Below are 21108 nucleotides of genomic sequence, written 5' to 3'. Positions count from 1 at the left end.
GACTGGCTCTTTCCCTTCCTCCCCAGGGGACAAGGAGGGGGAGGAGCCTCAACCAATGGAGAAAATCGAGGTTTTGCTCTGTAGCTCTTGTGCGATTGAGCAAGCCTTGCAAAGCAAGTTGAGATGCAGAAGGAAGCAAGAGAGAGGGAGAAGGAAACAGACAAGAGTCAGTTGCTTGGGGACCTGATAGGAGTCTTCTGGGGGCCTGATTTGGCCCCCGGGCTGCATATTTGACACCCCTGCCCTATGAGGTTGCCATAAGTTAGCAGCGACTTGATGGCAACTTTTGCCAAGAACTCTAGTTGGCCCTGACTTGGATGGCCCAGCCTAGTCCAATCTTGTCATATCTCAGAAGCTAAGTAGGATCAGCCTTGGTTAGTACTTGGGTGGGAGACCACCAAAGAAGTCCAAGGTTGCAACACAGAGGCAGGCAATGGCAGACCACCTCTGAAACCCTACAGACCACCCTTGAAAACCCTACAGGGCTGCTACTTGATGGCACTTTCCCCCACCAATGGGCTATTGGAGGTGGGGGAGGACGTATCATTTTGCAGGTTTCATGGTGATCAGGATCCAGCCCTGAATAAGCAAAGATACTGAATGTTCCAGCAGGACACATGGAAGATTTTTGTCTTGGTGGGGATGAAGAGGGATGAAAAGGAGTGTGGTCTTGACCCTCCCTGGACTTCAGTTTCTTTTCGCAATTGCAAAAGGAATACTCAGCTGGCTTAACTGGCACGTCTGAGAATGTTCTGACACTGACCTCTGGGTAGCCTCCAACATCGTGAACGTCAATGCCGAGGAAGTGGCCCAGCCCATGTGGCATGAACACCGCCCCCAGATGAACCTTCACCATGTCATCCACGGTGCCCTGGAGGATGCCGATTTTCTTGAGTTCCTCCAGGTGGACCCGGTCAGCCAGACGGTGCATGTCAGGCCAGACGACCCCTGGGAGAGAGCAGAAGGAGACGGTCAGTGGTAACCATGGCAGGGTCGCTTGTGTCAAGAGACTTTGAGATCAATGCAGGGGCGGAAATGCGGCCATTGCCCTGGTTTCTTCTACAAAAAAATACAGGAAAAAAACAAATAAAACCAAAGGCAGGACATTCATTTGTTTGCAAATGATATTTCACATTCAAAGGACTGTATTGCAAGGCAAGAGAGCAAATGGAAAGCAGCAAATAAAATATGGAAGGTATTTAAACAAAAGCTTTTTTTTTTTTTTTAAGTACAGCCAGGGTACTTTACGGGAGGTGTCCCATGTAACCACCTAAGTCAGCACTTCTATTTTTGGTAACAGGCAACATTCTCTCATGGCCCACTAAGGCTGCAATCCGAAGAACTCATATCTGGGAGTAAGCCCCACTGAATTCAGTGGGACTTACTTCTGAGTAAACATACAGAAGAACTGCGTTGTTCGTTTGCCCCAACCTAGTCCTACTGTGCAGGGTTGTTGTGTGGGGGAAGGATGCCAATGAAAAACCGAACAATGTACTGCTACTGCTTGTTATAATTTTCATTAGGTTTTTTTTTAAAAAAAAATCTGATCAGCTTTGTAACAGTCTGCTCTGTTGCACAACAGCCTTTAGAAGAAGAAGAAGATGATATTGGATTTATATCCCACCCTCCACTCCGAAGAGTCTCAGAGTGGCTGACAATCTCCTTTACCTTCCTCCCCCACAACAGACACCCTGTGAGGTGGGTGGGGCTGGAGAGGGCTCTCCCAGCAGCTGCCCTTTCAAGGACAACTCTGCCAGAGCTATGGCTGACCCAAGGCCATTCCAGCAGGTGCAAGTGGAGGAGTGGGGAATCAAACCCGGTTCTCCCAGATAAGAGTCCACACACTTAACCACTACACCAAAATGGCTCTCTTTAGGATGCTTACGTCCGGCGGTTTGTTTTTAATGGCTAGTTTTTATACTGTGATGTTCTTAACTGTAAACTCCCTGAAGCAGGACTCTGAAGAGGTGACACAGAAATGTCCTAAAAAAATTAAAATTTAGTGACCTCCTGATCTGAGAGCTAGTTTGGTGTAGTGGTTAAATGCACGGACTCTTATCTGGGAGAATTGGGTTTGATTCCCCACTCCTCCACTTGCAACTGCTGGAATGGCCTTGGGTCAGCCATAGCTATCGCAAAGCTGTCCTTGAAAGGGCAGCTTCTAGGAGAGCTCTCTCAGCCCCACCTACCTCACAGGGTGTTTGTTAGGGGGGGAGGTAAAGGAGATTGTGACTGCTCTGAGACTCTGAAATTCAGAGTGAAGGGCAGGATATAACTCCTATATCTTCTTCTTCTTCCTGTACCTCCACCATACCCAAAGGGTATGGACACCCATCTCTTGACGTATGAAGAAATCTTGGCTTGCATCTCTGTATGATTGTCCAGACTTTGCCCAGCTGTTCCCTCACTCGTAGTGGGCAAAGCATTTGCTAGAAACACCTGAACTCATGAGATTGCCTTATATGAATCAGATCATTGGTCTGAGCAAGAATTGCTTACTCAGAGTGGCTCTCCAGGGTCTCAGGTGGAGGTTTGTCGCATCAACCACTGACTGTTCCCTGAACTGGAGATGCCAAGGATTGAACCTGGGACATTCAGCTTGCCAAGCAGATGCTCTACCACTGAGCCACAGCCCCTCCCCGACAAAATTTGTACTCGCCAGTGGGTATCTATGAATCTCCCTACCCACACTCACATATTTCTGTGAGATTGGAAGGCCTCAGAACTGAGGTAAACAACCTTTCTGGCTCAAGAGCCAAAGAACACACAGCTCCTACTTGTGAAGATGTTGGTACATTGACAAAAATGGGGGGTGGAAGAGAGAGATGCAAGTGGTACTGTGACAGAACCAGGGGGCCTAAGCTAAGGTCCGACAGCAAGAGCAGCAACTTGGAATGGTGTTTTGAATGTCTGGGAGACTCAGGTTTGAATTTTTTTTTGCTGAGGGGACCACTGGCCAGTTATATACACTCTGAGACAAACCTACCTCACAGAATTTTAGTGAAGACAAAACAGAGGAGAGGAGAACGATGTAAGCCACTTTTGGGAGTAAGGAGAGGTGTAAATGAAGGAAAGGAACTGAAACTCTGGGACTCATCTTGGGCAGAGAATTGGCCCTGCAAGCCAAGCAAAATGGTTGGCCTGGAATGTCACTGCTTGGCGGGTGTGCAACATGTTGCCTCCTCTACCTTAGGGAATGGCACAAACACTACATGTTCCTCTCAAATTTTGAGCTGCCAAAGCCAAACGGGCAGCCTCTTCTCTCCCTCCCTCTGATTCTTCCTCTTCAAGGTGAGCAAACTACTCCTGGGTAAACTTGGTTATCTGTATCACCCTACCATGTGGTAAGGACGGGGATTACCAGCCATCCCAGCAGACCAAGATTTGTGGGAACTCGTGGAAATGTGGCTATAGGCACAGACTCTATATCACCCTGCTAAATAGTAAGGCATAATTGTGCAGATACATGATAAAGCGGTCCTCTGAAACAGCCTGCTGTCATGATAAAATAACCACCCCACACGAGACATTAAGATGTGTCAATGTGCAGAAGCGCACACACAGAAACCCATCAGTACCCTCCCACATGAAGCTGCCTTTTCCTGTGTCAGGCCATTGGTCTATCCAGCTGAGCTTTGTCCTATTGAATCTCCAAGTTCTCAAGAAGATGATGATGATATTGGATTTATATCCCGCCCTCCACTCCGAAGAGTCTCAGAGCGGCTCACAATCTCCTTTAACTTCCTCCCCCACAACAGACACCCTGTGAGGTGGGTGGGGCTGGAGAGGGCTCTCACAGCAGCTGCCCTTTCAAGGACAACCTCTGCCAGAGCTATGGCTGACCCAAGGCCATGCTAGCAGGTGCAAGTGGAGGAGTGGGGAATCAAACCTGGTTCTCCCAGATAAGAGTCCGCACACTTAACCACTACACCAAACTGGTGAGGGTCTTTCACACTATCTTCTACCTGTTCCTTTCAACTGGAGGTGCTGGGGACTGAACCTGCGGCCTTCTGCATGCAAAACAGATGCTCTACTTCTGAGCCACAGGGGCCCCTCCAGCAGCTAACAGCTCTTTTTACTGTTCATTCAATTCATCAATCCCCCCCTCTCTATCACACTTACCCTAAAGAGGCACTAAAAAAAGGGCTGGGGAAAAGCATTTAGAAATATGGGCAACATAAAATATGTCATCTTTCTCTACACCAGCTCCTCTGCTCAGAATTGCAATGTCGAGGGTCCTTCTCCACAGGAGACCACCATGCTGCAATGCCTTCCCTTCATGTGTCCCACAAGGGGTGGGTGGGTTGTCCTCAACAGGACGATTGCCGTATGAAGGTAACTGTGGCTAAGGCCAAGCAAGGAAGATTTTCTTTTGTTTGCATTTGGCAGGCTCGCACAACAGTCAGCAGTTTGCAAATCCAAGAGGCCTTCCAAATTTAAATCAGCTTTACCCCCTTGGTAGCTGAGACTGCTTTAGGGGTGGGTGGAGCAGGGCGTCATGTTCTAATTATGGCAACACTGTTTCTTTTCTTTTCTCTCTCTCCAAGTTGCACCGAAAGTCAAAGAAGGCAGGAATACTCCCCACAGCTCTGCACCAATAAAAACCGTTCCCTCGTCAAACGTCCCTGGAATAAAGACCAGTAGCAGGATGGCCTCCTTCGTGCGGAGGCTGTAGGGCATCACATCTGTTCAACATTACCATCTTACCCAAATACAAACATTTCAGGGAGGCTTTCTACATGCCAGCTTCAGTCCATACACATGGACCATTTGGAGGACAAGCTCCAGTCAGCCCTCTCCGTGTGGCCTGGCAGATGATGGAGCTCAGTGGGAGCTAACGTGGACACAGCACTCCTGTGTGAGAAAGGAGAGCCCCATGCATGCATGCGTGCCCGATGCATGCACACAGTGGGAAATCCTTATTTGGAGCAGGAGCAACTGATTTTAGTAGCCCTCAAAGAACTGTCCTTGAAAACCCTTTTCTACGCATTACCCTAGGCAGGGGTTGAATTCTAGCAGGAGCTCCTTTGCCTCTTAGGCCACACCCTGCTGATGTAGCCAATCCTCCAAGAGCTTACAAGGCTCTTTTTTGTAAGCTCTTGGAGGATTGGCTACATCAGGGGTGTGTGGCCTAATATGCAAAGGAACTCCTGCTAGAATTCCACCCCTGACCCTAGGCATGTACAGTTTGTAATCTTGAAACTGCACAGACAAGAAAGTCCACATGCATACCTTCAGTGCTACTGTGCGTGGCACACAGCTTTTGAGCTGGAGGGACACAGGTTGTTGAAGTCATATTGCCTCAGAAGACATTTTTGCCCACATATCACTGCAGAATGTGGTGAACTAGTCAGCTTGCTGAGGATTTTAGCTTTCACTTAAAAAAAGTGCTCTAGTTCTTTACGGCTCTTAAGGCACGCTTGAAATCTCAGAAGCTACAGGACTGGCAAAATCAGAGTTTTCCAGTAGTTGGGGTTAGTGCTTCAGTGCTCTACCTGGCTCCTTATCCTTCAAAACATGATAAAATATATGCACAAAGCTGTAGAAGTCACAGAATGAAGTTTGACTGGGGGCAAATGCTAGGATATTTTTTCCCTAGCATGGAACTCTGATTTACACTTGCAGCTCTAACCCTTTTCTAAGTAGCATAAAAACAGACTTTTAAAGATTTTCATACTCTTGCTCTCAGGTGCATCTGCAATTGCAGCACCTCCCCCAAAAGAATACAACATCCCATTGGTTTCACCATCGTGTTGCCACATGGCCTCCACCACAGAAAACAATCACAAAATGCAATGCAATCTTCAGCTATTACAAGGATCATGCAGAGGGATTCTTCCATTCCCCACAAACCATGAACCAATTTTTTCCAGAAATGGAAGAGTAACACACCAATCAAATCCTTCAAGCAGCAAACAACAGCTGCCTCCTGTCAAGCATGCTGGCATTCCTACTTATGCTGTAAGAAACATAGCACCTCCACAATGAAGCTCTAACTTCATGAGTCAGCAGTCCAAATCAGGGACATGGTTCCTGCATCAGCTATTGGATGCAGGTTTTGTGAGACGGCAGACTGGATAGCCCAACTTAGCTTGAGCTCATCAAAACTTGGAAGCTACACAGGCAGGGCTGGCCCATCCATCAGGCAAATTAGGAGCCATGGCCAAGGCACCATTTGGGCCCTGTCACCCACCCTGGCTCTCAGGCGATCTAAAGCACCTGGGAGTGGAAGCGGTGCACAAGCACAGGGGAGCTGGCCAGAGCAGCCAGCTTCTACGCTTGTGTGCGGAGGACTCACGTGTGCTACCCCTGCCCTCGCCGCACCGCTGTTGCAGCAGCTACACCGCTCTTGCACTCGCACAGCCCTGGAATTGCTGTGGTGGCAAGCAGCAGGCAGTCAAGGTGAGAGGTGGGGGTGGCGGAGAATGGTGGGTGACAGCTTTGCCTCAACCACTATGCACCCTCAGGCCGCCCCTGCCTCCTGGCGAAGGCGTAGGGGAGCCTGGGGCGGCAAGCCTGCCTGTTTGCAGGGCCGGCCCTGGTTAGTACTTGGATGGGAAACTCCCTTGGAAGTTCAGGATCACCCTATATGGCAGGCAATGGCACACCACCTCTGCTCATCTCTTGCATGGAACGTCCCACAGATGGGGTTGCCGAGACTTGAAGGTACCTTCTTCTTCATGACATACCCACTCAAGTTTCTCTCCAAATACTTCAAGGAGAGGTACAATTTAGAGATGGTGCAAGTTAGAACAGGAAAGAAAGAGATTCCCCACCCCCCCGCAATACTAATTAAATGACCCAATTTGATGAACTTGGAAACTGTACGTGGAAATTCCTCACTGGAATTGCAGCATTCAGTACCGAGGGTCGCAGCAAGACCCACGAGCAGCCTCTGTTGATTTTGGGGAAAAGCTGTTATTCCTCAACTCCCATCAGAGAACCTCTTCAGCTCTGAAACACTCTAGTCTGTTCCCGTAGCTGCAAAGAACAAAATCCAAGGCACGCTCTTGGAAAATAAATATTTCATTACAAACCCAAGAGGCAGGCTAAGAATTTAAACTTTTTAATCCCCCCCCCACAAAAAAAAGTAGAAAGTGGGTTAAATGCATTCAGAAATGAACAGTGTACATGTTTTGATGACAATTGTTTTAACAACCGTCCAATAGGGGAGGGACGGTGGCTCAGTGGTAGAGCATCTGCTTGGTAAGCAGAAGGTCCCAGGTTCAATCCCTGGCATCTCCAAAAAAGGGTCCAGGCAAATAGGTGTGAAAAACCTCAGCTTGAGACCCTGGAGAGCCGCTGCCAGTCTGAGAAGACAATACTGACTTTGATGGACCAAGGGTCTGATTCAGTATAAGGCAGCTTCGTATGTTCAATATACCCAACTGTTTGGGTATAATTAAAAAAAAAAATCACATCCAGGTGACTCGAAGTAGGAAGTCCAGTAGCACCTTCAAGACCAACAAAGTTTTATTCAGAATGTAAGCTTTCGTCCGCATGCACACTTCTTCAGACAATGGAATAGAGTACAGTGAGCAGTGCTACATATAGCTGGTGGGCAGTAGTTAAGAATGCAAAGCAGTATAACGCTAGAATCCGATGGCTAAATAGTGAAATTAACAAACTGAAAAAACATTTGGTCTGGATAGCATTAGTATGGGAAAACAACAAAAGCAGAATTGGAGAATGACAATGAAAATGTCACTAGGCAATAAATGCAGTCTGCCACAGCTATCTCACTGCAGTTTTGAACATTCAAACACATTCTTCAGGGACCATCGATATTTGCCAAATCTGGGACCATTTCAGGTGTGCAGCCGGGAGAAGATTTGAGTCCAGAAGCACCTTAAAGACCAACAAGATTTCCAGGGTAGAAGCTTTCGAGAGTCCCGACTCCCTTCAGTAGATTATCTGACATCTGGTCTCTGACAAAGGGAGCTGGGACTCTCCAAAGCGCATACCCATGGAATCTTCTGAGTATCAAAGGTGTGCTCCTGGACTCCAAACTTGCTCACATTTTGGACATTGACATAACCCGCACAGGATGAGACCAGCAGTTGTGCAGCACAGCGGCTGTTTGATCAGACCAAGTCAATTGGAAGAGGTTTGACTAATGGGGGGCAGGCGGGGTGGGGAGAGTGAATTTTCTCCCTCTTGCCTTAAAAAATGGCTGGTCAGCATCTTGCTTTCTGGGGGCTGCCCAACCAGCTGGGAGATAAGCTGGCTGAACAGTGATGGATAGCAGATAGAATAAGAAGAGGGCTTTTTCCCACCAGGCTGGAATGCGGAGAAGAGGCTAACCCAGCAAAGGAAAGCAGGGAGAGAGGGGGAGAGAGAGAGAGAAGGAGAGAGAGAGAGAGATGGGCCCAAGTGACTCCATGAGGCTGAGCAGTCAGAATTTTTGGTCTACCTCGCCCAGTATCAACAGAGGCCTTCCAAGGTCTCAAGCTGTGGCACAGGAGATGGCCTTGAAATTACAGATGGATGTAGAGGCACTTATTTTATATCCCTGCCTTTCCCATTAAATTAAACCAAGGCAACTCATATTAAAACATTTAAAATGCAATCATAACAACCAATAACGAAAATATCAGCAAAGAAAACAGAAATCAGGCTGGGAAGTGAGCAGAGCATCCAGAAGAAAAACAGCATAGATGGAAAATGCAGAAAGAAAGATGCTCTAAAGCTGTGGTGCTGCCGTGGAGAAAGCCGTGCTGCCTGTTAACCATCTGACTGATCTCTGGAGTCAGGGTTTCCGAAGATGCATTCAATAAGCAGGCCGGTCCAAACTGGACATATCAGGGGCATATCTAAGCTGTGGAGTCTTGTAAGGATACTTTGTGAGCTTCTGCCATTAAGGTTTTGAGCTACTGTACACATCAGTTTGCTCTGGGGGCATTTTTCCTGAGCTAAGACAAAAATGTGTGAGCTGGAGGCTAAAAAAAGTGTGAGCTAGCCCACACTAACTCAGCTCAGAGGGAACACTGATCAGGGAATGACTCAGATCATCATGCATTTTTCAGTACTTTTTACCCCTGTAGAAGCACCATATGGAAGCATTAAAAACCCTTTAACACAGCTGAGGGGTCCTGGCTCAATGGCAGAGCATTGGGCTTGCAGAAGATCCCAGGTTCAATTCCTGGCATCTCCACTGAAAAAGGATCAGGCAGCAGGTGATATGAAAGCCTTCCACATGCAGCCCCTGGAGAGTCGCTGCCAATCTGAGTGGACAATACTGACTTTGATGGACCAGGGGGTTGATTCTGTGTCAGGCAGGTTCATGTGAACATAAAACACACAGATTGTGGGGAGAGGAATAAAATGTCAGATATTTTGCATTTGATACTAATTATCTTACTACATTTTCATCTCACCCTTCCTCACTTAAGAACATAAGAGAAGCCATGTTGGATCATGCCAGTGGCCCATCCAGTCCAACACTGTGTCACACAGTGGCCAAAAAAACCAAGTGCCATCAGGAGGTCCACCAGTGGGGCTAGAAGCCCTCCCACTGTGCCCCGCCCCCCAAGCACCAAGAATACAGAGCATCCCTGCCCCAGACAGAGAGTTCCAACAATAAGCTGCAGCTAATAGCCATTGATGGACCTCTGTTCCATATGCTTATCCAATCCCCTCTTGAAGCTGCCTATGCCTGTAGCTGCCGCCACCTCCTGTGGCAGTGAATTCTACGTGTTAATCACCCTTTGGGTGAAGAAGTACTTCCTTTTATCAGTTCTAACCTGACTGCTCAGCAATTTCATTGAATGTCCACGAGTTCTCGTATCATGAGAAAGGGAGAAAAGAACTTCTTTTTCTACCTTCTCTATCACTTCAAGAAGTTCAAGGTAGGAGTATACAAGGTTCAGGGTTGCCAGCTTTGGGTTGGGAAATACTTGGAGGTTTTGGGGGTGGACCTTGAGGAAGGCAGTGTTTGGGGAAGGGAGGGACTTCATTGTGGTATAAAGCCACAGGGTCCACCTTCCAAAGTGGCCATTTTCTCCAGGGGAACTCATCTCTGTCACCTGGAGATCAGCAATAATAGTGAGAGACCTGGAGGCTGGCAACCCTAACAAGGTTCTCTTCTCCCTTTCACAACAGCCTTGTAAGTAGGGCTACCAATCTCCAGGTGGACTGGAGGAGTGGATAAGTTTATTGGACTGGACATTTTTCAACATGCAGGAATTATTATATTTTGAGGATTTAGCTGATATTACAGATTTCCTATATTGTATAAATATATTTCAATATATCATGAAAATCTGTTAGTCAACTGACTACAATTTATTTGTGCATATAAGTATAGCTGTTCTGTGGTTTTCTCTTCCTTATTGCTGTTAACCCCCAGATGGTGGCTGTAGATCTGCTGGAATTACAACTGGTTTCCAGATGACAGAGACCAGTTCCCCTGGAGAAAATGGCTGCTTTGAAGGGTGGGTTCTATGGCATCACATCCTGCTGAGGTCCTTCGTCTCCCCAGACTCCATCCCCCCAATCTCCAGGTGATTTCCAACCCAGAGCTGGGAGCCCTACCCATGAGGTAGGTTAGGCTCAAAGATAGCAACTATCTTAAGATCAACTTTGCGGCAAGGTGAGGATCTGAATTCTGTTCTGATCCAATGATTAGAACACTGCACGGAACAAGAAGAGTTTCAGAATGGAAGGGGGGGCAGGGGGGAGGGAATTGTTCAGAAGATAAGGGAGGCCGAACCACTTCAGAGGTCACTTTTCACTTTCACTTTCTCAAAGAGAAGGTGCACAGCAGGGTAAGCCAATTAGCAGTTCAATCGGTGTGCCCGGTGAATGAAGCCAGAGAGGTCTTTAAAAGCCCTCCCCGCCCACCTTGGCAAGTCGGTAGCCAGGCAGACTTCCACAGATGATCTAATTAACATTTCCTTTTACGGGCCAGGTCGCTTTAACGTTTGATAGAGACCAAAGCGACTCCCCAGAAAGACTCTCCCTTGCCTTCTCCACGAAAGGTGTTCAGAGACACATTAATATATTTATGTCCTGGGAGTCGCCAAACTTCTCAAAACGTTCAGAACTTCCTACATTAAAAGACACGGTCCTCAGATAAAATGCTTCATTATTTTTGCATGTGGCTCTGGAATACACAGCCCTAATTAAAGAAATGATTTTAGGCCCCTGTCAGACTCCCCTACCCGCAAAGACTGCTGCTGCTACGTACTCTCTCCACCAAAGCGATTTGGTTGGGTTGCAACTTAGACAGTGGCATGACTGATGGTTCTGGAGTCACCTGAAATAATCTGACAATGGGGCTGGCTTCAGATGGTGGCATGGCTGCAGGAACCCCCCAGGTACAGGAAAGCACTTGCTGTGACAGCCGCCCTTCCCCCCCCCCCCCCCAGGAAGGCTGAGGCAGCACAAGATGATCCTGAGTTATGTCCTGCATTCTCTCCCTCCCCCCCCCACACACAATGGGGTCCCAAAGCATCTTACAGCATCATTTTCATCTCCTCCACTTTATCCTTGCAACAACCCTGCGAGGTAGATCAGGAATAGTGTGTATGACCGGCCCAAGGACATAGCAGGGATTTGAACCTGAGTCTCTTAGACTCTAGTCTGACACTAATCACTAGACCACGCTGACTCTCAGCTTGCATATCCCAGCCTCTTCCAGGTGAAGGGGACTGAGGTGAGCACAAAAAGGGAAAGGCAAGAGAATTCATATGTGCATTAAGCCTGCACAGAAAGGACCACAGACCCAGCACTGGCAGTTGCATCTTCATTTCTATAGATCTTCAAAGTGGGGCTTGCCTCCAGGATGCGAGCCGTCAGTCCCAATTTACAAGCACTTCCGCTGCTGTGTGTGATCCGGGGTAGGGGAGGATTACTAATCAATGGATTTCAATTCTCCCCCACCTGAAAAATTCACCCTCCCTCCCCCCATTTCCATGCAGCGTACGAGGCAGCCAGCATTATGCTACTGGAGGCCCAGGTTTACACAGCCTGACTGGAAGGAAGGTCCTTGGACTTTGGAATCCTGCCTCACGAGACGTCTGTACTCGGGGAAATTTGCTGATGATGTGTCTGCTCCATTCTTAATTCACTGCCAAATGAGATAGCCCGCAATGTAGGTCAGTGAGCCAATGGCTGACTTCCTCACTGGAGCCAAGGCACGCTAGTGGTTCGTTGCCGGCTGCTGCTCAGCATGGGGCTGACGTAAGAGGCCAGGATGCAGCTCACCTTCTGCAGTGGGGCACGCAGAAGGAGGAAGTGCTACTGAATGCAAACAGGAAGCAGGAGAGTAATCAAGGGAGATGCAAACAGGAATTTCAAAATAGCCAAGATCAGTAGGTATTTACCTTTCCTGGGATTATGCTCTGCTTTTCCCCCCATAGATCTATAAACGTGACCAGGCTGTATGCGTGCAGCAGAGGCAGATGCTTGGGACGGTGGATTCTGGACATCCTTATGGGTGGCACAGCACAGGATGAATCTCATGCACTGGGCACCATCCAACAAGAAACTGCCCTGGGCAAGATACACCCAAGTACCCTTGCGCAAATCCTGCTCATGTCAACAAGGTCTGCAGAGAAAAATTAGGGACTGAGGCCCGGGTGGCCAAACTGTGGCTCTTTCATACATATTGTGTGACTCGTGAAGCCCCCACCATCCCATCAGCTGGCTTGGAGAAGGAATTTAAAGTTAAAATTGCTTTCTTTCCACTTCCCCCTATTCATCTTCCTTCCTCCCTCCCTCGCGGCTCTTGAACATCTGATATTCATATCTTGTGGCTCTCAAACATCTGATGTTTATTCTACGTGACCCTTACGTTAAGCAAGTTTGGCCACCCTTGGACTGAGGTTTGAAAAACAGTGTTTCCTAAATGGAGCGGCTTCTCAGTCTAGGGCTTGAGAGACCCAGGTTCAAACCCTCAGTCAGCTGTGAAGCTCCTTGGTTGACCATGGACCAGTTACCTACCTCACAGGATTGTTTTGAGGATAAAATGGAGGAGAGGAGGAAGGGCAGGATGAAAAAGGCAGACAGCTTTGAGTGCAACAAGGAGAAAGCCACCTCCCTGAGGGAAGGTGAAATGAGCCAAGGTTTAGGTGCCATTAAGGGTAGCAGACTTAGGGTTTAGGCACAAGTCCCACTCCATTGAAGAGGAACAGGGAACACAAAACACAGCTCTCATGACAAGGTTTTGTGGGCTGCAGAGAAGCTGAACACAGAAAACAAAGGCAGGCTCCATTGGAAGGAGGGAAAAATCCCTTCAACAAAAAACAGCTTTTGAACATATTTGGAAGCCCTCTGCTTTTCTCACATTTGACTGCAACAAACATCATCAATCAGTGCAATCCCCCACTCTGCCCAGCTCGTGTCTAAAGCAACACTTCAGCTCAGGAGGGATTTGGGGTGGTCAAGACTGTAAATACAGGGAGAGTTTGGGGGGGGGAGTGAGGAGGGGCAGGGGAGGGAGAGAATTCAAGCGCTGCCAAATAGGCTTCCCTGGCTGCTGCCCCCACTGCTCCTTGGGAGCCATTTGTTTGGCAAAAGAGCATTTTATTGCAATGGAGATCTGGGAGAGACTTGGATGAAGTAAGAGGCATTCAGTGAAATGTTAATTGGCATTAGAAATGTTAATTAGAATTGGGAAAGGGCACAGGTGGGGCAAACTACCTTTTCTCCTCAATACATCCGAGAGACAGCCCGCCCTGTCGTTCTCCTCCTCCCACACCATCCTTGTTTCCACCCCTCTCTCCCTCCACGAGGCAGCTTGCAGGACAGCTGGAGTAGAGGAAGCCCTCATGCCTCTTGCCATCAGCTCAGAGCGGAACCAGCTGCACCTGGAGACTCACGGCTGCCGTCAAACAGCAGCAGCAGCAGCAGCCAAGCCCTTCTGTGCCTTCCTCTCTGTCCAATGACGTTTTGTAAGTCAAACAATGTGATGTGGCACTCCCACGTTTGCAATCCTTTCTCCCCCAGTGCTTCACTTTATGGGATGCAGGGTTTGGGGAGTCTCAGAACACGATGATGTCACAGTTCTGGAGTACCACGCAATGCAGGGCTGCTGATTTTCAGGGACAGCAATGTGCTACACCAGTCATGTCCAGTTCTAGCCTTAGTAAGTTCAGCCTGAGGCAAGCCATTCAGTCTCAGCCAGAGGTGGAATTCACAGGCAGATTGGATTATTGTAAAGAATGGGCCAAGCCTACCTAGTTATTATCTTGGGAGGGAGTCTCATTTCAATTTTTACCTCTGTAGGCTGGAAAAACATATTTAGAACATTACATGTCAGGGTTTTAAATCTTACTTTCATATTTTTTTTAAAAAACCCTTCTCCCTGTTAAATACAGAATGATTGCCTCCACATATGTCCCTAGCTCTTGCATATTGTTCTAGGCTTGGACTGCGGCAGTTTGGTCTCATATCATCTGGGAGGACCGAATTGCACTCCCGTGGCGCAGATGTTAAAGCTGCAGTACTGCAGTCCTAAGCTCTGCTCACGACCTGAGTTTGATTCCCGGTGGAAGCTGGGTTTTCAGGTAGCCGGCTTGAGGTTGGCTCAGCCTTCCATCCTTCCGAGGTCGGTAAAATGAGTACCCAACTTGCTGGGGGGAAAGTGTAGATGACTGGGGAAGGCAATGGCAAACCACCCCATAAAAAAGTCTGCCGTGAAAATGTTGCGCAAGCAACGTCACCCCAGAGTCAGAAACGACTGGTGCTTGCACAGGGGACTTTTCCTTTCCTTTTTCTCAGCCACACTGCAACACAGTGAGAATCATTCCTTGCAGTAAGGATTACAGAGGTGAAGCAGGGATTCCTCAGACTCCATCAGGAGTTTCTCTACAAGAAGATATGCAGTGTATTGTTGGAATTCTCTGTCTGGGGCAGTGATGCTCTGTATTCTTGGTGCTGGGGGGGCAACAGTGGGAGGGTTTCTAGTGTCCTGGCCCCACTGGTGGACCTCCTGATGGCACTTGGGGTTCTTCTTGGCCACTGTGTGACACAGAGTGTTGGACTGGATGGGCCATTGGCCTGATCCAACATGGCTTCTCTTATGTCAGTGCATTTTGGAAAGCGAAGCCTGCCTGCTGCTATTGATCTTCACGCACAGGGAATGTTGGGTGGGCTACATGGCACCTTCCCAGTGCACACAGAGGGATAGCCCTGGCCAGAGACCCATGGGCACTCTGTGCTCCTCCAGGTCCTATGGAATATGTAAGACCTCACTGGTGGATATGTAGTATGGTACTTAGAATGTCCAATTAGAACCCAGGCTCCAGTCTCTACTGTGGCACAGAGTTACTCCCTGGATAACCCTGGGATAGGGTTGGTAGGCTGCAGCCATAAAACCCCAAGAGGAAGCAGGGGAATGGGAACTGACATGTTGCCATCACACCAGCGCTCATATCACTTCCAAAAAACAGAAGTGATGTCATAGGATGCTCTAGGATTGACAAACAGCTCTATGGTAAAACTATCGCATTTTTGCAAAGCCTAGAGCATCCACGACATTGCTCCCCCGCCCCTCCCCACCCGTTTTACATTGCCCCCCAACCCCAATTTCCTTCCATCAGCACTTTAGATGCTGGTGGGCAAAGCAGCGAGTTGCCAGGCAACCCTGCCTTGGGCCTATCACTCTGTAGTACTCTGGTCTTACCAGGCTCACAGGAGGGTCCTCTTTGCTTAATGCATACTCTTAATGGAGGATTCCCCTCCTAAGAAGGAGAGTGACCAAGTCTCCTCTTCCCACTTCAGCAGGATTGGCCTTTGCCTGTTTTGGAAGGGAAAGAATGACCAATCCTGAGTAAGGAAGAAGGGATCTGGGAGGAGCTTATAAAATCTTCGCTCTCCAAGGCTGTGTATGCATTGCCCTGAGACTGGTTAGTCAGGTGGTTGATGCCAGTGGGAGTTTGCCCTGCTGCTGGGGAAGCAGGGGCCATGCCAGCTAGTCTGAGAGGAGGACGCAGCAGAGTGCCAAGTTGTGTTAAGGAATAAGTTCAGGCCTGCTAGTGAATCTTTTATTGCGTTCCTTTGCCTGCTAACCCACAACCTGTATGTGCTTACTTTTGATACCTTTTGACTTTATTATATTTTTTGACATAAGCTTTTAATAAAACCCTTTAAAACTGAGGGGAGGGGGGGAATCTCTTTGTACACCTCAAGACTCGGTGGCTGATCCAGGCAGCTTCTTCTTTGCAACAAAGGGAATGCCGTGAGGGGAATTCAAGGAGGAAAGGGGGTGAGAGGGTAACTTGGGCTCTTCTTCAGGCAAACCCTCAAAAGCCAGGCTGGAGGCAGTGGTCTCTCAAACCCCCACCCACCACATGGTAAAGTGGAGTGGGTATAAAAGAAACAGAAAGATGGCAATCTGCAGTCCAAATTAGGGGCTCTGTGGCTAGCCCTCCTATTCCACTTCTTGACACTTTCTCAACTTAACCTACCTTGCGGGGATATTGTTGTGAGGGGAAAATACAGGAGATGAAATCAGTGTTCCACAACGCTTTGTGTCTTCCTTGGGGAGAAGAGCAGGACATTTATATCTATCACACATAAAAATAATTTGTCATGGAGAGAGCTGCCTTCACGTGGAACTTTTGAAAACAATGGCTCCAGTGTGCCATCGAAGTGCTTCATTCACAACTGTCCCCATTCCATTCTCAGCAAAACTAAGCCAATCTGCAGGTTATAAAGCAGTGAAGAGGTATGAAAAAGGTGCGTGGAAAAGGAATTGTTTGGGGTTTGTGTGAAATGTGTCTTGCCCATCTTCGGTTCCAAGTACTACAAAGTCCCTCCAGGGAGTGAAGCATTTCCCCAACTACAGCCTCTGGCCAGCACATGCACTTTTTTACCTGGCTTGACCGCCTGCATTACAGCCTGGCATGACTTCAGCACGGCTTCATAGATGGCCTTCTGGTCTGGAGTGAACTTTCCATTGGCTGGAAAGGTACAGGTGATATCTGAGCCATAGCAATGGTATTCGCCTCCCATGTCAAATAAGCTGTGGAGGAGAACAGAGAGCGGCACCCATGAGAAGAGGGGAAAAAGCATGCATCCGACAAAAGAAGAAATTTGCAGGGTCATTTGGGCGCAGCTGCCCAATAGTTTGCTAACTGGCAACAGGAGTGAATTCAGTCACTTTGGAAGCAATGACACGGGAAAGACTGCTTCGACCTGTGATTATAACTAATAATTTTCACTGAAACAACATACACACATGGACACACTCCCCCCCTCAGGAAGCAGGGGGAATCACCTGTAAAAGGAGAAGCTTCACTTCTTCAAATAAAACACCTAAAATACAGCTGTTCAGGAGTGCATTTTTATGAAGGGGATGTTTTTATTTTAGCATCCATGAACATGTTAGGCATTGCATTATTTATTGCATTACACTGTAGGTTGGATCCAGCCAACTTTTTCAGTTGGTGTAGTGTTTGGTGTAGTGTTCAGTTGGAGCCAGTTTGGTGTAGTGGTTAAGTGTGCGGATTTTTATCTGGGAGAATCGAGTTTGATTCCCCACTCCTCCACTTGCAGCTGCTGGAATGGCCTTGGGTCAGCCATAGCTCTTGTAGGAGTTGTCCTTGAAAGGGCAGCTGCTGTAAGAGCTCTCTCAGCCCCACCTACCTCACAGGGTGTCTGTTGTGGGGGGTGGGGGAGGTAAAGGAGTTTGTGACCGCTCTGAGATTCAGAGTATAGGGTGGGATATAAATCCAATATCATCTTCTTCTTCTCCTTCTCCTCGTTATAAATCCTGTTGCATGTACTTTTGGTCCATGCAGGTCTCCAGCATAGTCTTTCTGATGGTCAGAGGGGGCCATCTCTCCCTCTTTTTGCCAGTGGAAACAGCAGCTATCAGAAACTAGCCTAAGAATGCTTGCACCTCAGATTCCAAACATGGCTAAAAATGCAGACTGTTAAATCCACACATTAGGGCCACGTACAGAGAAACTTAGCTCTGACTTGGATGGCCCAGGCTAGTCTGATCTTGTCAGAATTCAGAAACTAAACAGGATCAACCCGGATTAGTATTTGAATGGTAGACCATCAGGGAAGTCCAGGGTTGCTACACAGAGGCAGGCAATGGCAAACCACCTCTGAACTTCTCTTGCCTTGAAATCTCCTTGGGATTGCCATAAGTCAGTTGCCAGATGAAGGCACTTTCCACCACCACTACAGAGACACTTGGGGAGGGTGGTTGGCCAAAACATCCCAAACAGTAAAAATGTGGTTTACCTCCCCCCCCCCCAAAAAAAAAAGAAAGAAAGAAAGAAAAAGAATGCACAACACCTGGTGGAGTGGGCAGAAGGAACAGCGGAGGCATTGAACTGGGCAGGTGAGCAAGCAAGGGAAGAAAGAAAGAGGGAATGCTGGTGAGTGAGACAGCAGGACAGAAGGAAAAGGCAGCAGCAGGAAGGTCAAAGGAGGTGCTATACCAGGTAGCTGAGTGAGCGAGCTGGGAGAATGGTCATAGAAGAAACAAGGGAGGGGGTGGCACAAATGAGCAAGTCAGGTGGTGGGGGAGGGGAAGGACAGATGACAGGAAGAATAGGAAGAGGTGAGAATGAGAAACATAGAGGGGGCCAGAAAGCTGTAGGAGGAAGTAGGGACCAGCAGCAGGCGGGACTTCCCCTGCACCAAGAATACTCTTGTGGATCCCTGCTTGTACAGATATAGATTCTGGGTTCCATCCCGCATTGTTATTTCCCTGGTCTTCATAAATGATTATCCATTATTGCTGGTCTAATTGTATGCAAAACATCTGCCCTTGCAAAGATAGTCTCAGAAGTTGCTTTACTGTAAGAGTCAAAGAAACTTCACTAGTTATATAGAAATATCTGTGGAAAGATGGATATTCTTTAGCACATTCTGGAATAACAAAGTAAGTCTCGCAACATTTGCAACATGTGTCCTCTCACACTTTTAAAGTCATGCTTTTTGGCTAGTATGTCCTAAATATAATGTAGTCTAAAAAGAGAAGTTACTTTATCAGCACATCTGGCTGTATGTGTCTATGTTACTTAGCTGCAGCATAAAAAAACAGAACAAACGTCTGAAAAATGGAGCTGTCAGGTCACCTGGAAGGAGACCAGGCAAGTGGCTATTTGCGAGCCTTCAGAGAGTTTTTTAAATCACACCACTTTTTTTTTCAGGCTAGAAGATTTGCACTTTGTCCTTAGATAGCTGTCAGCCCTTCTGTCTGATGAGTCTCTGAGGAAAGGTCGAGTCTGACAGAAATGGAACTCCGTGCATTCTTTGTCTGTGCCAAAGCTATGGAACGCAGGGGGCAGACAGCGATTCAAGGTTACAAGCCTCTCCTAGCCTAGCTGCCACCAAGCCACCCCCATGCAAAGTTCACTAAATCTCTAAGGAGCTCTTCATTACCTTGGAGTGGCCTTGGGTTAGCCACAGCTCTGGCAGAGGTTGTCCTTGAAAGGGCAGCTGCTGTGAGAGCCCTCTCAGCCCCACCCACCTCACAGGGTGTCTGTTGTGGGGGGAGAAGACAGGAGACTGTAAGCTGCTCTGAGTCTCTGATTCAGAGAGAAGGGCAGGGTATAAATCTGCAATTCTTCTTCTTCTTGCGATGCCTCACAGTCAAAGGCTGGCCAGCCCCAGAGTGGATTTCATTAGCTGCATAATGATGCCAGCACAGAACATCAATAGGTTTGCAGAAAATTTCAAGTTTCTTAACTGCCCGTAATAGTGGGATGAACTCTCTCTCCCAAACTCCTACTTGCAATTGTCTGCACATGTGTAAATGCTAGTGTTGCCAGCCTCCAGATCACCTAGAATTAGAACTGATCTGCAGACTAGCGAGATCAGCTCCACTGGAGAAAGAGGCTACTTTGGGAGATAAACTCTATGATATTTACACTCCTCCCCTCCCTAAGAACCACCCTTCCCAGCATGCAGCACAAATCTCTGGGAATTTCCCAGTGCATAGTTGGAAACCCCAAGAAACGTTGCATGAATTAAACCGTGGGGGTTAACCTAACACATACCAGAGAGAGAGAGAGAGATTCAGCCAATGAAATACACAACGAAAATCAAACATTATTTTATGTGGCCTTTCTCTTGAATGGGAACACAAAGCAACTCACAACAGTCTCCCATCCTCTGCTTTTCCTCACAGGACCCACCCTCTAAATAAGGTAAGTTAGGCTGAGAGCATGTCATTGGCCCAAGGTCCCCCAGGGAGCTTCTGTGACAGAGTGGGGATTTGTACTGGGTCTCTCCCCTGCACCTCCAGCCTAGTCCATCACTCTAATCACTACGCCACACTGGCTGTCTGCTATATTAAAGCCACATTAAAATCACCATTCTTGAAGCACCCTCTTAACAACCAGTTAACACAAAGAATGCTGAACCATAAGAGTTCCCAGCAATTCCTGGAGCTACTCTTTGTCACTTCTGGTAAGAACTTCTAGTGCTGCATTTTTGTTCTGGTAAGAACTTTGGGTAAGAACTTCTTGCCAGATGTTCTGATAAGGTTCTGGTAAGAACGTCTAGTGCTGGGTCTCCTGTCTCCACTGGAGGATAGGCGATACTAATCAAACTACATCATCAAATACACCAAATATAATGCTCGATTATTTATTCCTCCTGCTTTTCTCCTCGAAGGGGCCCAAAGTATCTTACAATAGTACTGAACAGATAAGAAACCAAAATATCCCTCCCCCACCACTACTTATATCTTGGGCTGGGTCTTGGTAGTGACGGCCCAGCTAGTTTGGCTCTTGATCTCTGACTCACGCCCAAAGGCTCATGCCTCTGGCCATGCCCTCACAAAGTGAAGCAGTGCCTCAAAGGAGTGTGCCAAAGGTGTTTTCAGTTGTGACACTACACACACATGTATTATTTTTAAAGCTGGCTGCCAATGTCTTTTTAGTTGTTCACTTCCAGGAGTGCGAAATTGGGTCAAAACGCGGGATGAAATTGTTTAGAAGAAATCATGGTGGAATAAACTTAAACCACTGCACCAATTAGGCTCTGCAAGATATCCAGATGCCAGCTCGGTTTCCAGCTACTGAACACCTGGAGCTGCTTTCTACTGAGTCAGACTCCATGGTCTTTCTGGATCAGCATAGCCCTTCACTGCCTGACAGCTGCTCTCTCGGGTCTCAGGCAGAGAAAAGCAGTTTT

General features: G+C 47.8%; 1 protein-coding gene across 2 annotated transcripts in view; it reads right to left on the bottom strand.

The window, feature by feature from the left end:
* PEPD (peptidase D) overlaps nucleotides 1–21108 on the bottom strand; it is a 288484-nt gene that overhangs the window by 17498 nt on the left and 249878 nt on the right. For both annotated transcript variants that reach the window (XM_060254148.1, XM_060254147.1), the window contains 2 exons: nucleotides 16821–16969; nucleotides 764–948 (listed from right to left, as the gene is read on the bottom strand). In XM_060254148.1, the coding sequence (XP_060110131.1) occupies nucleotides 764–948; nucleotides 16821–16969 (334 nt within the window). The remainder of the gene's footprint in view (nucleotides 1–763; nucleotides 949–16820; nucleotides 16970–21108) is intronic.

The sequence above is a fragment of the Heteronotia binoei genome, chromosome 14 (assembly GCF_032191835.1).
Source record: "Heteronotia binoei isolate CCM8104 ecotype False Entrance Well chromosome 14, APGP_CSIRO_Hbin_v1, whole genome shotgun sequence".
NCBI lineage: Eukaryota > Metazoa > Chordata > Lepidosauria > Squamata > Gekkonidae > Heteronotia > Heteronotia binoei.
The sequence above is the reverse complement of the archived record's forward strand: the minus strand, read 5'-3'. Positions and strand labels throughout refer to the sequence as shown.